We start from the raw sequence: 13,329 nt of genomic DNA, 5'->3' as shown, positions 1-13,329 counted from the left end.
AATGAAATTATTATCGGTTCCACATTTCCGAGCAATACTTATTCCTTCAATATATATATATTTCTTTAAAGAAATATATCTTCATTTTCCGTTTATAAATTGCATGGATGGTTGAAAAGTTGCTGAAAATATATTAGTTCAGATTATTACTCAACTATGAATTCATTTTATAATTAATACATTCCTCCACTTTCACGTCGTACGGTCGATTACTTACTCTGGTCCGTGGTATTACTTTGCCATCACCATTTCGACGACCTCCTGAACATGATGGCTTTGGAAAAGTTTATGCCCTATATTTTTTAAATAAATTGAATATCCCGTTACTAGTAATACGATAATCTATTTTACAATCAAATAAATACGTAGTAAAAATAATATATGCGGTGAATTTGAAAGAATATTTCATGGTTCGTGTAATTACTTACAAAAGTCTAAAGTCTCCGTAAATATTAGGTCCTTACATATGAAATTGGCGTTTTGTCGTACTGCCACTTTGACCTCAAATACCTCCTCTTTGGTTAGGAATTTCAAATTCAAATTTGTACAGCTATTTACTCATGTATTTGTGCTTCGATGACCGTCATTCATTTGTTTTTTTCTTCTGTTTGCGTCACTTATTTTACAAAATGGAAAACTTAAAGTACCGCATTATTTACGAGTACGAGTTCCGCCGTGGCACTAGTGCTGCGGAAACGACTCGAAGGGTGAATGATGTGTATGGCGGTCATGTTGCAAAAGAAAACATAGTTCGTTTTTGGTTCCAATGTTTTCGTTATGAAAATTTTGACCTGCAGAACAAGCCCCGTGGACGGCCTGAGACCCAAGTTGATAATGAAGTATTGAAGGCTATTGTGGAAGCGGATCCATCGCAAACCACGTCCGAGTTAGCTGCAGGCTGCGGTGTTAGTGATAAAACTGTTTTAATTCACTTGAAGCAAATTGGGAAGGTTAAAATGCTTGGAAAGTGGGTACCTCACGAATTGACTGAAGCAAACCGGCAAACGCGCGTCGACTGCTGCGTTACATTACTGAACCGGCACAATAATGAAGGTATTTTGAACCGAATCATTACCTGTGATGAAAAATGGATTCTTTACGATAATCGGAAGCGCTCAGCGCAATGGTTGGATCCTGGCCAGCCAGCCAAATCCTGCGCCAAGCGAAAATTAACCCCAAAAAAGTTACTTGTAAGCGTTTGGTGGAATAGTGCCGGTATTGTTCATTGCAGTTTTCTCAAATCTGGCCAGACTATAACGGCTGATGTTTATTGTCAGCAATTGCAAACCATGATGGAAAAGCTAGCGGCTAAACAACCTAGTCAATCGCTCCGCGCCACTGCTACTTCGCGACAACGCTAGACCACACACTGCACAACAGACGGCTACCAAATTAGAAAAGCTTTAATTGGAATGTCTAAGACATCCTCCGTACTCCCCGGACCTTGCTCCAACAGATTACCATTTTTTTCGAAATTTGGACAACTTCTTGCAAGGGAAAAAATTTAACTCTGATGGGGCAGTCCAAATCGCCTTCACAGATTTTATTGATTCCCGTCCGACTGGTTAAGTAAAGGCATCAATGAACTACCTATGAGATGGCAAAAGTGCATAGAAAACAATGGTTCATACTTTGATTAATTAAATATATTATATTTAAAAATATTCGACTTTTTGTTCCTCCCATACAAAACGCCAATTTCATATGTAAGGACCTAATATTCTGAAATTCACACTTAATAATAGTTTGGCTCATGATATCGATTATTCTGTTTTAAATAAACAAACATCCAAATGTGTTTTATACCAATCATATTTTCACGACTATGAGAAAAATAACCTAGAGTTGCCGCCGTTAACCGACAGATGGCGTTGCCGTAGCTTCGCCACGATAGCGGCGTATTGTAAGCACAACTGTAAATAAACACTGTTATTTTATATACAGTCATGGTATCAGTTATGAAAAAAATTTACAGGGGATGTGACCATTGAGGCTGTTTATGTGCAATTCATATAAATCTCACTTTTATAACTGATTAATAGAAAGTATATACTTGTACTTTCAGATCACATATTAATCCAGAAGAAGAAAATTCAAAGGAACTAGTTACTCCCTTTAATGTTTTTATTTGTTTAGTTTCTCGGTACTTTGGTCAATTTGATTTAGCTGACTGACTTTCTTTAAGGAATTCTATGAATAAATGATTTTTTTTGTGGATTTTACTATTTTCTATGAATCTTTAGTTGCAATTAGAGCCATTTTAGATGAGCACTTTATGTAAACATTATAACATATTACATTTATTACATATTTTATGACATAAAAAAGTAAATGTTCTTAGTCAATAGTCAATAATAACAATGCATTATTTTTAAATTTATAATAAATAATGAGGTCATACATATTTGTGATTTCTTTAACATCCCCCTGAATTTATTGTTAAGTTGTTGTCAAAATTTACTTCTGAATAATGTTGTGACTTGGTCACACAAAACAAATGTCTGTATTTAATAAATATTTTTTTCTTGTTCTTCACGTACCTTAAGCTATTAAAAATATTAAAAAAAACTTCCAGGGGTAATTCATTTGTATTGGTCTACTAAGTATTAATTGAATGGCTTCATACACAAAGTAGTGGTTGACCTAATTATTCTTGTATTTTAAATTAAGGGTAATCTTTATCGTCAGCATCAAAGTGGACCCCAATTTGTTTTCTTACTTCATCTTCTATGTTGGCTAGAGTGAGACTCATCTTGTGCGTCATTCTCGGAGATTCCAGCAAACCTTTAAAACCGAAATCTCTGTTTATTTTGGATATAAATAACTCTAGTTTTTCAACATTATTTAGGTTGAATAGAACGTAGACAAAAGACAATATATTCATAGATAATAATTTACCTTTTCTAATACATTTTTCGACTTCAAGAGCTTGGTAGACCAGACCGGTACTATTTTCAAAGTTAAGCTCAAATTTTGGCGGGTGTAGAAGATAATTGTCCACCTTTCCGTCCCCGTAAGTTAGTTTAGTCGGAAAATGGAACGGATCGTCCACCTAAAAATTTCAATTTAATAAGTACCTTTCAAAGTGTTTCGTTAAACTGACCGATTAGCAAACTCACAGTTACTCTTCCATGAGTCCCATATACGTTTGCATTGTTCGAAAGACGTAGTGTTGCATTAATATTCAGAACCGCTCGGCGGCGTCCAGAGTATTCTAGAACTATAGTGGACACTTCATCCACACCTCCGTCGTTTAATTCCCCGCACGCTGTTATTTTGATAGGGTCATCTTTGAAAATGTATTGAGCAAATTGTATAGTGTAAATTCCTATATCTAGTAGAGCACTTCCTCCCAATTCCTTTTTACTGAAATGTTTATTATGTACTTATTATGTAATCAGTTTTAAGAATATATAAACGAGGCCCAATTTATTACCTTACTCTATCTTGGTGTGCAATAGGAACTCCAAATTCGACGTCAACGTATTTAATTTCCCCTAGCTTTCCATTGCTTATTTCCTTTTCGAGTGCAATGTACGCCGGCGAAAATCGTGACCACACTGCTTCCATTAAAAACAGTTTCTTCGATCTTGCTAGTTTGATTAAACTTTGTGACTGCTTGTAGTTCAAACAAAGAGGCTTCTCACAAAGAACGTGTTTTCCAGAATTTAGAAACATACATACAATATCGTAATGTTGAGGATTCAATGCACCGATATAAGCAACATCTAAAAAGCATATTTTAGGAAACGTTATGTAAATATATGCTGCTCCCGTAGCATAGGTGTTGTAATGAGTATTTATTATATCAACTTATTACATTTGCGTAGCTGATTTTTTTAATACTTGTAATGGTAATTTAAAAAAAATTGTAAAAATACGCAATTTTTCAATTTTAGTGACTCGTGCTCGTCCTCTCTCTAGACATCTCTGGACTCTAATCAAAAACCCATTGCGATAACCACACATATCTATAAATAATTTTGATAAAGCAAAACACTTATTGTAATATCTACCTATTACAGGAGAATAGAATAATATCTTACCTATTTCAGAACTATTTGCCATATTTTCATAAGTGTCGAATACGTGAGGAATGTCATGAATTTTAGCAAAATCTGTAGCTCTGTTTTTATCCCTTGCTGCAACGCCCGCAATTACAGCATCTCCTCTATCAGGAAACGAATTGAAAGCGGTGACGAAGTCATGACTAATTTTCGCCGCACTCACAATACCCCAACGCAACGGCATTTCTAACGGCAATGCCAATATATCGTTTAAAATTATTTATTTATTTATTAACACTTCGTTACATTACAATATAAAAAAATGAACATAATTAAATCAAAAGGAGGGCAACTGGCGGCCTTATCGCTTTCGAGCGATCTCTTCCAGGCAACCACTGCAATTATATACATTCTATGTAAATTATCTGTAGGTAGATACTTAATACAAGGATGAAATTCCTATCGTAATCTAATAGCTATAAATATACTTTTTTTAATTGTAATAAATTAATAGTTACGTAATAAGCTGGGTACGTAACTGGTTCAATTTATCTAAAGGATGTAATGGAAGACCTTACCTTCTTTATTATTAATATGTACGTTGTTACGGCTCGAGAACTAGGTATTGTGTGGCCGCTGTTCGTTCACTTAATACCAAGTATGATATATCTACCTTAAACAACACTTATAACTTATACAGCAGACTTATCTAATCGACGTATATTCCAAATTTTATAAATATATCGATTAGATAAGTGAAGTTAATGATAAGTTAATTATGATAGGTTGAGTAAAAAGTTACTTATTATTAAGTTAGTTAGTTATTCTTTAAGAAATTTCACAACAATTCTTAATATAGTTTATTTACATTTAACTAAAGTATGTAGGGACCATATTGGGGATTCTGATCAAAATACCGCGGCAATTGGTTTTGGCAGTTCTGTCGTGATGTCCCTGACACTACATAAAACATTCTGAAGAAACCGAAACAGGTGGAAATCTGAAGATGCACGGTCAGGACTATACTGTCATCCGCATTAAAAGCTTCCAGACAAGCTCTCTGAATGTTGCTAGTTAACCCGGGTTTCGCCACAGTCTGTGAAGCCTGACCGGCCTTTGACCACGACCTTTTTCTCACGTTCATGTCGTACGTGATGCACTTTTCATCACCAGTTATCAGCTTCTTCAAAAATAGTTTGGTTTCGTTACGTCGTAATAAAGAATCAAAAATGAGTACACGGTTCATTAGGTTTCTCTCAGTGAGCTCGTGAGTAGCTAGTAAATTTAAAAATGTATCGAATGTTTTCATTAGATTCACTTATCTTGACTGTACGAAAAATAAATAAAAATCACACATTTTCCTAATTTTTATTTGACATTATCTTCTTTAAAATTCAAACTTTTAATGGTACCAAAACCAGTCAGACACAAAAAGTATAGCATAGATCTTATTACAAGTTCATATACTATAATGCGAAAAGACTTTTTCCTCAACCTAATATTTTAAGTGTGAAGCAGTGTTCATATTGAATTTAAAATATTAGATGTGATTAATATTTACCAATGAAGGTCCAATTTATGACAGGCGTTGTACGTTTTTTGTAAAGTATGACTATTGAACTTTTAGACACTGATAGATCTGAGTAGTTTTTAACCAACCAGATATTAAGACAATTAAGTAAACGAGACATGGAATTGCAAGATTAATTCATACATTTATCGACGGAATAAAAATCATCATAATATTATAATATATAATAATAAAGATCATCTGAATATTATAGCACATTTACATGGGAATTTTTCATAATAATTAAAATAATTCGAATATTAAAGTGGGCTAAGTACCGAAATTTTGGGGAAGGCCTTTAAAAACTGTACGCTTTAACTCTGTACTATTACCATCTCTCTGAACGTATGATGATATGTATATGCAGGATAGTTAATTGATGATAAAATGTAATAATAGCGTAGGAACCTGTAGCTCTAATAAATTGCGTTGTAGAGTAGAGATGTTCACATTGTCATAGGCGGCAGAGATGTCAGATTCACATGAGGTTCAGCAATTTTAGTTAGGTTTTAATAATATGAGGGATTAGTAGAATTATTACGAGATAAAGACTTCGCTGCGGAAGAATATGCATCTGCCAAATGTTTTAGGATGGAAAGCGGTCGTCAGGTGAACTTTGTATACGTTGAACATGTATTGTATAAGGAGAAACCTCAATAGGAACATATTCAGTACCACCAATCGAATGGGAATCTGTAATGGTAACTGTAGCTTTGGTGTTATTTGAATTTTCCGTGTAAGATGCTATGTGAATTGTTATTATTTTACAAGTGTCGAGATGACGTGGATTGAGATATAGGTTTAGAAGTAACCTTTTCGATTAAAATCGACTCATTTTCTATATGGCATAATCTTTCGCACTGACAGTAATTACCGATATAAGCACTACATTTCTTTTTCTTACTTTTCCTACACTGCCGACAAAGGCGCAACTAACGAGTTCGACTTCCTTCACCTGTCTGAGATGATAGCGAACAATCCGTATCCATTATTTCAAATTCATCTTATGAACCAACAGATACATTTGATCCCACAGGGAGATTCCAATATGGCCATCAACCCCGACCATCCTAAATATGGATGCTCGTTCATACAATATTTACAGAATTTACAATAACTTACCGACTACACGATGCCAGTAGTATACACAAATATGATATAAAGATTACATATAATATAAAAATTAAAACTGCTTATCCTCGGTGTTTTAACTAGTCAAATTAAATTAAATTTTCACGACCATGAAAAATACGTTTACCATGAACGAAGTTTCAAGCGCTTTTTTCCGAAAAGACTTTTTGTCCAACCTAATATTTTATTTAAGAATAGTGCATTTTTGTTTTAATTTGACAGGTCTTTAAGAAGTATAGTTATGTATTTTACTACAATAAAATAAATTTCAGGAAAAACGAGCCGAATGAATAAAGTTAGTTACTCGCAGGCGTTTATTTATTGATATAACTATTGTTAGAAAATGATCGGGTCGTAGTAAAGATAGATATTGCATAAATTGGCATTGAATCATAAAACCCCTTATATTATGCTGATTATTAACTTGAAAATGAGAGAACTGTTGATAATCGATTCCATCTATAATGTATCAACCTCACATTTGAAGTTGACAGCCCGAACCCGTCATACACAGTATATTCTGCGTATACGCAGCGCGTCAACATCGATTAAGTACTAGTCTATTCCGGTTAGTACTTGGTTTCCTAGTCCTAACACCTGCTATTTGACAATTCACCCCGTGGCAACAATCACGCAACTGCAACTAAATTCATTGGTAAATATTAATCATATCTAATGTTTTAAATTCAATTTGAACACTGATTCATACTTAAAATATTAGGTTGGGGAAAAAGTCTTTTCGCAGTTTAGTATGTGAACTTCTAATAAAATCTCTTTGGCTATACTATTTGTGTCGGACTGGTTTTGGTTCCATTAAAAGTTTAAATTTTAAAGAAGATAATTCCAAATTCAAATTAGAAAAATGTGTGAGATTTATTTGAAAATCAAAAAAATGTTTATGGACCTAGTGTCTTTGAGAGTAGCACAAATTTGGTTTAAGCATTTTCAATCCGGAAATTTTGATGTCAAAGATGCACGTCGCTCTGGTCGCCCTATTACAGATAAAATTAATGCCGTTTTTGAAAAAGTGGTGCAAGATCGACATATCAGTAGTTACGGCGTAACTGAAGAACTGTGCAATAACCACAATGTTTTGGAGAACTGAGAGAAACCTAATGAAACGTGTATTCATTTGTGATTCTTTATTACGACGTAATGAAACCGAACTATTTTTGAAAAAGCTGATGATGGTGATGGGTCACGTACGATATGAACGTGCGAAAAAGGTCGTGGTCAAAGGCACCGGCACTCGCAACAAGGTGATACTGTGTGTGTGGTGGGATTCGAAGAGCATTATTCATTATGACCACCAGGCAGGACCATTGATTCTGAGCTCTACTGCGTATAACTGATGAGATTAAAGCAAGAAGTAGAGAGAAAGCGGCCGGAATTAATCAACAGAAGGGGTGTGGTTTTTCATCATGATAACGCTAGACCTCACACATCTTTAGCCACTCAGCAAAAATTCAGAGAGCTTGTTTGGAAGGTGTTAATGCGGATGGCAGTATAGTCCTGACCTTGCATCTTCAGATTTCCACCTGTTTCGGTTTCTTCAGAATGTATTATGTAGTGTCAGGGACATCACGAGAGAACTGCCAAAACCAATTGTCGCGGTATTTTGATCAGAATCCCCAATATGGTCCCTACATACTTTAGTTAAATGTAAATAAGCTATATTAAGCAATGTTGTGAAATTTTCTTAAAAAATGCGAAGAAACGTTTTCCTCAACCTATTCATATCATTAACTTCACTTATCTGATCGACATATTTATAAAATTTGGAATATACGTCGATTAGATAAGTCTGCTGTATAAGTTATAAGTGTTGTTTAAGGTAGATATATATTACTTGGTATTAAGTGAACGAACAGCGGCCACACAATACCTAGTTCTCGAGCCGTAACAACGTACATATTAATAATAAAGAAGGTAAGATCTTCCATTACATCCTTTAGATAAATTGAACCAGTTACGTACCCAGCTTATTACGTAACTATTAATTTATTACAATTAAAAAAAGTATATTTATAGCTATTAGATTACGATAGAAATTTCATCCTTGTATTAAGTATCTACCTACAGATAATTTACATAGAATGTATATAATTGCAGTGGTTGCCTGGAAGAGATCGCTCGAAAGCGATAAGGCCGCCAGTTGCCCTCCTTTTGATTTAATTATGTTCATTTTTTTATATTGTAATGTAACGAAGTGTTAATAAATAAATAAATAATTTTAAACGATATATTGGCATTGCCGTTAGAAATGCCGTTGCGTTGGGGTATTGTGAGTGCGGCGAAAATTAGTCATGACTTCGTCACCGCTTTCAATTCGTTTCCTGATAGAGGAGATGCTGTAATTGCGGGCGTTGCAGCAAGGGATAAAAACAGAGCTACAGATTTTGCTAAAATTCATGACATTCCTCACGTATTCGACACTTATGAAAATATGGCAAATAGTTCTGAAATAGGTAAGATATTATTCTATTCTCCTGTAATAGGTAGATATTACAATAAGTGTTTTGCTTTATCAAAATTATTTATAGATATGTGTGGTTATCGCAATGGGTTTTTGATTAGAGTCCAGAGATGTCTAGAGAGAGGACGAGCACGAGTCACTAAAATTGAAAAATTGCGTATTTTTACAATTTTTTTTAAATTACCATTACAAGTATTAAAAAAATCAGCTACGCAAATGTAATAAGTTGATATAATAAATACTCATTACAACACCTATGCTACGGGAGCAGCATATATTTACATAACGTTTCCTAAAATATGCTTTTTAGATGTTGCTTATATCGGTGCATTGAATCCTCAACATTACGATATTGTATGTATGTTTCTAAATTCTGGAAAACACGTTCTTTGTGAGAAGCCTCTTTGTTTGAACTACAAGCAGTCACAAAGTTTAATCAAACTAGCAAGATCGAAGAAACTGTTTTTAATGGAAGCAGTGTGGTCACGATTTTCGCCGGCGTACATTGCACTCGAAAAGGAAATAAGCAATGGAAAGCTAGGGGAAATTAAATACGTTGACGTCGAATTTGGAGTTCCTATTGCACACCAAGATAGAGTAAGGTAATAAATTGGGCCTCGTTTATATATTCTTAAAACTGATTACATAATAAGTACATAATAAACATTTCAGTAAAAAGGAATTGGGAGGAAGTGCTCTACTAGATATAGGAATTTACACTATACAATTTGCTCAATACATTTTCAAAGATGACCCTATCAAAATAACAGCGTGCGGGGAATTAAACGACGGAGGTGTGGATGAAGTGTCCACTATAGTTCTAGAATACTCTGGACGCCGCCGAGCGGTTCTGAATATTAATGCAACACTACGTCTTTCGAACAATGCAAACGTATATGGGACTCATGGAAGAGTAACTGTGAGTTTGCTAATCGGTCAGTTTAACGAAACACTTTGAAAGGTACTTATTAAATTGAAATTTTTAGGTGGACGATCCGTTCCATTTTCCGACTAAACTAACTTACGGGGACGGAAAGGTGGACAATTATCTTCTACACCCGCCAAAATTTGAGCTTAACTTTGAAAATAGTACCGGTCTGGTCTACCAAGCTCTTGAAGTCGAAAAATGTATTAGAAAAGGTAAATTATTATCTATGAATATATTGTCTTTTGTCTACGTTCTATTCAACCTAAATAATGTTGAAAAACTAGAGTTATTTATATCCAAAATAAACAGAGATTTCGGTTTTAAAGGTTTGCTGGAATCTCCGAGAATGACGCACAAGATGAGTCTCACTCTAGCCAACATAGAAGATGAAGTAAGAAAACAAATTGGGGTCCACTTTGATGCTGACGATAAAGATTACCCTTAATTTAAAATACAAGAATAATTAGGTCAACCACTACTTTGTGTATGAAGCCATTCAATTAATACTTAGTAGACCAATACAAATGAATTACCCCTGGAAGTTTTTTTAATATTTTTAATAGCTTAAGGTACGTGAAGAACAAGAAAAAAATATTTATTAAATACAGACATTTGTTTTGTGTGACCAAGTCACAACATTATTCAGAAGTAAATTTTGACAACAACTTAACAATAAATTCAGGGGGATGTTAAAGAAATCACAAATATGTATGACCTCATTATTTATTATAAATTTAAAAATAATGCATTGTTATTATTGACTATTGACTAAGAACATTTACTTTTTTATGTCATAAAATATGTAATAAATGTAATATGTTATAATGTTTACATAAAGTGCTCATCTAAAATGGCTCTAATTGCAACTTTCATAGAAGAAACTTTCATTCAAGATTCATAGAAAATAGTAAAATCCACAAAAAAAATCATTTATTCATAGAATTCCTTAAAGAAAGTCAGTCAGCTAAATCAAATTGACCAAAGTACCGAGAAACTAAACAAATAAAAACATTAAAGGGAGTAACTAGTTCCTTTGAATTTTCTTCTTCTGGATTAATATGTGATCTGAAAGTACAAGTATATACTTTCTATTAATCAGTTATAAAAGTGAGATTTATATGAATTGCACATAAACAGCCTCATTGGTTGTTAATTTTTTTTCATAACTGATACCTTGACTATCTATTTATATAATAACAATGTTTATTGACAATTGTGCTTACAATAGCCTATTCTTGAACGTATTTATAAAATGTGACAGGCATACCTGACTGCAGCACATCTTCTTGCTAAGTTTCTTAATATACTAACTGTATTTGGTAGTAAAGGTTGTCTTGTACAAGCCAATATAGCATAGATCCATTGACCTAGAAAATAAAATAATATTCATATAAAATGGAATAAGTTGTATGTAATTATATACAGTGATGGTCATTTAATTAGAAACACTACCAACGGTGAGATACTTCACAGCAATCATTTTTATTTTTAAATTAAACAATAAATAGGACTTCAATATGTTCAATGATTTATAATTTATTACAAAAACAATACATGTCCTATTACACAAGTGCAGTTTCAATATTATATAATGGACAAACTATATGGTCAACTAATTAGAAACAACAACAAAAAAGTATTAAAAACAATATTTTTTAAGTATAAGTAATGAGTGTTGTTATTTACAAAATAGCTACAATCCACAGCCTACTAATAGCTAAAATTAATATTTAGTGGCGTATGCTTTATTTTTAATAACAACACTGCCACAATATGCCATTGATTCAATCAATTTCATACATTTATAGGGGGATTGAATTCCATGCTTCATATAGATTGATATGACTGGTGGTATGTTTGGTAAGACGTTCTATCGGGTTTAAATCCGGACTATATGCTGGTCAAACTAAAATGGATATACGCTGTTCGCTAAGGTAAACTAATACATGTATAACACTCATTTTGTAATTAAAAGTCTGTTCTGTTTTATATTTATACACTTAATGAGTTTTTTATTTCAGTGCCTATATTATTGCATGATTATTAAATATTGAATGTGTATATTGTTTAAGAAGATTTGTATGTTAAAGTTATACTTTCTTTCTTCATAAGTAGTGTTTTAAATTCTATGACCACAACTGTATATATATATACATTGGAAGCTTAATTGATATAAAATATGTATTCCAAATTTACCTGTGTTATATGGAATAGTGCTTCCAGGTTTAATAGCATTCAAAGACTCAATCAAAAATTCCAAGCCTATATCTAAAATTTTGTAATTAATACCTAGAATACATGACAAGGTAGGCTCATGACTTTCAAAAAAATTGATCCATACTTCATTAACAGGATTCACTTTTAGTTTTCTTATTTTAGGCCAGTGAGACCTTTTATCAAGTAGCCGTGAAATATATAATCTGATATCAGAAAAATCTGCGACTTGTATGTTTTGCCATTCAATAGTTGGCTTTAAGTGGTCAGGTGCTTTTGGATGAGGAATCTGTCAACATATACATTAAATAAAATAAGTATTATAATCATCACAATCAAAAAGCATTATGCCTATACCTGAGCATAGTACCTCTTTTACAAATTCAGACTGATTCTGAGCAAACTTTGAACAGTCTATTTTACATTTTGTCACCATTTGACAGTTACGTCTTTCGTTTATAACTGCTAATAAATATTCCTCCCCAGTACTTGGAACGTCTTTCAACTTTACATCATTAGAAATCTGGAAGCATGGAAATAACAAGGTGTCTTTTTCTAAAGCTTCATTTCTCTTGACGTCCATTACACACTTTTCAGTCATAATTGGAAGAAATAAAAGGAATTTAAATATTCTAAAACGTGGTTAATGTCAATAATCTAGAGTGCAGGCCAGGTAATTAGAATTTAGAAATTGTTAATTCACATGTCTTCAATAAATAATATAATTCTAAATAACAATATATATATATATAGTATAAGTATAGTAAAATTTATCGCTAGTTTAATTATCATAATAAACAATTTTTTTTTCGTCCACGGTGCAGGATGTAGTCTTTCGACCATACCGCCTAGTATTTTGTAGAATCATAATAAAGATTTTTTTTTTTTTGAGAATGGAATCTCGCTGTTGGCCTTAAGGGCCTTTACAGCTCAGCTCGGGCTGTTTTGGCGAGCGTAGCTCGGCCAGAATGGCCATAATAAAGATGTTCAATCTTCAAACTTA

The 13,329-nt window shown here is 33.2% G+C and overlaps 3 protein-coding genes across 3 annotated transcripts; 1 reads left to right on the top strand and 2 right to left on the bottom strand.

Moving 5' to 3' along the window:
- Positions 1-2,569: 2,569 nt before the first annotated feature.
- On the bottom strand, positions 2,570-4,680 carry LOC123716601 (trans-1,2-dihydrobenzene-1,2-diol dehydrogenase-like). The gene is made up of 6 exons (XM_045672426.1): positions 4,586-4,680; positions 4,047-4,253; positions 3,437-3,728; positions 3,120-3,366; positions 2,899-3,052; positions 2,570-2,784 (listed from the first exon to the last, which is right to left on the bottom strand). Exons 2-6 carry the CDS (start codon positions 4,249-4,251, stop codon positions 2,666-2,668), a joined length of 1,017 nt encoding a protein of 338 aa, XP_045528382.1. The 5' UTR covers positions 4,252-4,253; positions 4,586-4,680; the 3' UTR covers positions 2,570-2,665.
- A 3,849-nt stretch (positions 4,681-8,529) lies between these two features.
- LOC123716313 (trans-1,2-dihydrobenzene-1,2-diol dehydrogenase-like) lies at positions 8,530-10,653 on the top strand. Its single transcript, XM_045671999.1, has 6 exons — positions 8,530-8,637; positions 8,970-9,176; positions 9,495-9,786; positions 9,857-10,103; positions 10,171-10,324; positions 10,439-10,653. Exons 2-6 carry the CDS (start codon positions 8,972-8,974, stop codon positions 10,555-10,557), a joined length of 1,017 nt encoding a protein of 338 aa, XP_045527955.1. The 5' UTR covers positions 8,530-8,637; positions 8,970-8,971; the 3' UTR covers positions 10,558-10,653.
- A 166-nt stretch (positions 10,654-10,819) lies between these two features.
- LOC123716314 (gem-associated protein 2) lies at positions 10,820-13,095 on the bottom strand. The gene is made up of 4 exons (XM_045672000.1): positions 12,697-13,095; positions 12,309-12,615; positions 11,380-11,479; positions 10,820-11,177 (listed from the first exon to the last, which is right to left on the bottom strand). The coding sequence occupies exons 1-4, from the start codon at positions 12,925-12,927 to the stop codon at positions 11,069-11,071; spliced, it is 747 nt and encodes a 248-aa protein (XP_045527956.1). The 5' UTR covers positions 12,928-13,095; the 3' UTR covers positions 10,820-11,068.
- Between the last annotated feature and the right edge of the window lie 234 nt (positions 13,096-13,329).

This window comes from Pieris brassicae, chromosome 11 (assembly GCF_905147105.1).
Source record: "Pieris brassicae chromosome 11, ilPieBrab1.1, whole genome shotgun sequence".
NCBI lineage: Eukaryota > Metazoa > Arthropoda > Insecta > Lepidoptera > Pieridae > Pieris > Pieris brassicae.
The sequence above is the reverse complement of the archived record's forward strand: the minus strand, read 5'-3'. Positions and strand labels throughout refer to the sequence as shown.

What these genes read in the sequence shown, in the direction of transcription:
- LOC123716601 (XM_045672426.1), bottom strand. Translation starts at nt 4,251, where the DNA reads ATGCCGTTGCGTTGGGGTATTGTGAGTGCGGCGAAAATTAGTCATGAC. An exon ending in GGACTCATGGAAGAGTAACT is followed by an intron (nt 3,053 to 3,119) that starts GTGAGTTTGCTA and finishes TGAAATTTTTAG; the next exon opens with GTGGACGATCCGTTCCATTT. An exon ending in CGAAAAATGTATTAGAAAAG is followed by an intron (nt 2,785 to 2,898) that starts GTAAATTATTAT and finishes TCGGTTTTAAAG; the next exon opens with GTTTGCTGGAATCTCCGAGA.
- LOC123716314 (XM_045672000.1), bottom strand. Translation starts at nt 12,927, where the DNA reads ATGACTGAAAAGTGTGTAATGGACGTCAAGAGAAATGAAGCTTTAGAA. An exon ending in AGTCTGAATTTGTAAAAGAG is followed by an intron (nt 12,616 to 12,696) that starts GTACTATGCTCA and finishes ATATGTTGACAG; the next exon opens with ATTCCTCATCCAAAAGCACC. An exon ending in AGAAGATGTGCTGCAGTCAG is followed by an intron (nt 11,178 to 11,379) that starts GTATGCCTGTCA and finishes TTGTACTTTCAG; the next exon opens with ATCACATATTAATCCAGAAG.
- LOC123716313 (XM_045671999.1), top strand. Translation starts at nt 8,972, where the DNA reads ATGCCGTTGCGTTGGGGTATTGTGAGTGCGGCGAAAATTAGTCATGAC. An exon ending in GGCAAATAGTTCTGAAATAG is followed by an intron (nt 9,177 to 9,494) that starts GTAAGATATTAT and finishes TATGCTTTTTAG; the next exon opens with ATGTTGCTTATATCGGTGCA. An exon ending in GCACACCAAGATAGAGTAAG is followed by an intron (nt 9,787 to 9,856) that starts GTAATAAATTGG and finishes TAAACATTTCAG; the next exon opens with TAAAAAGGAATTGGGAGGAA.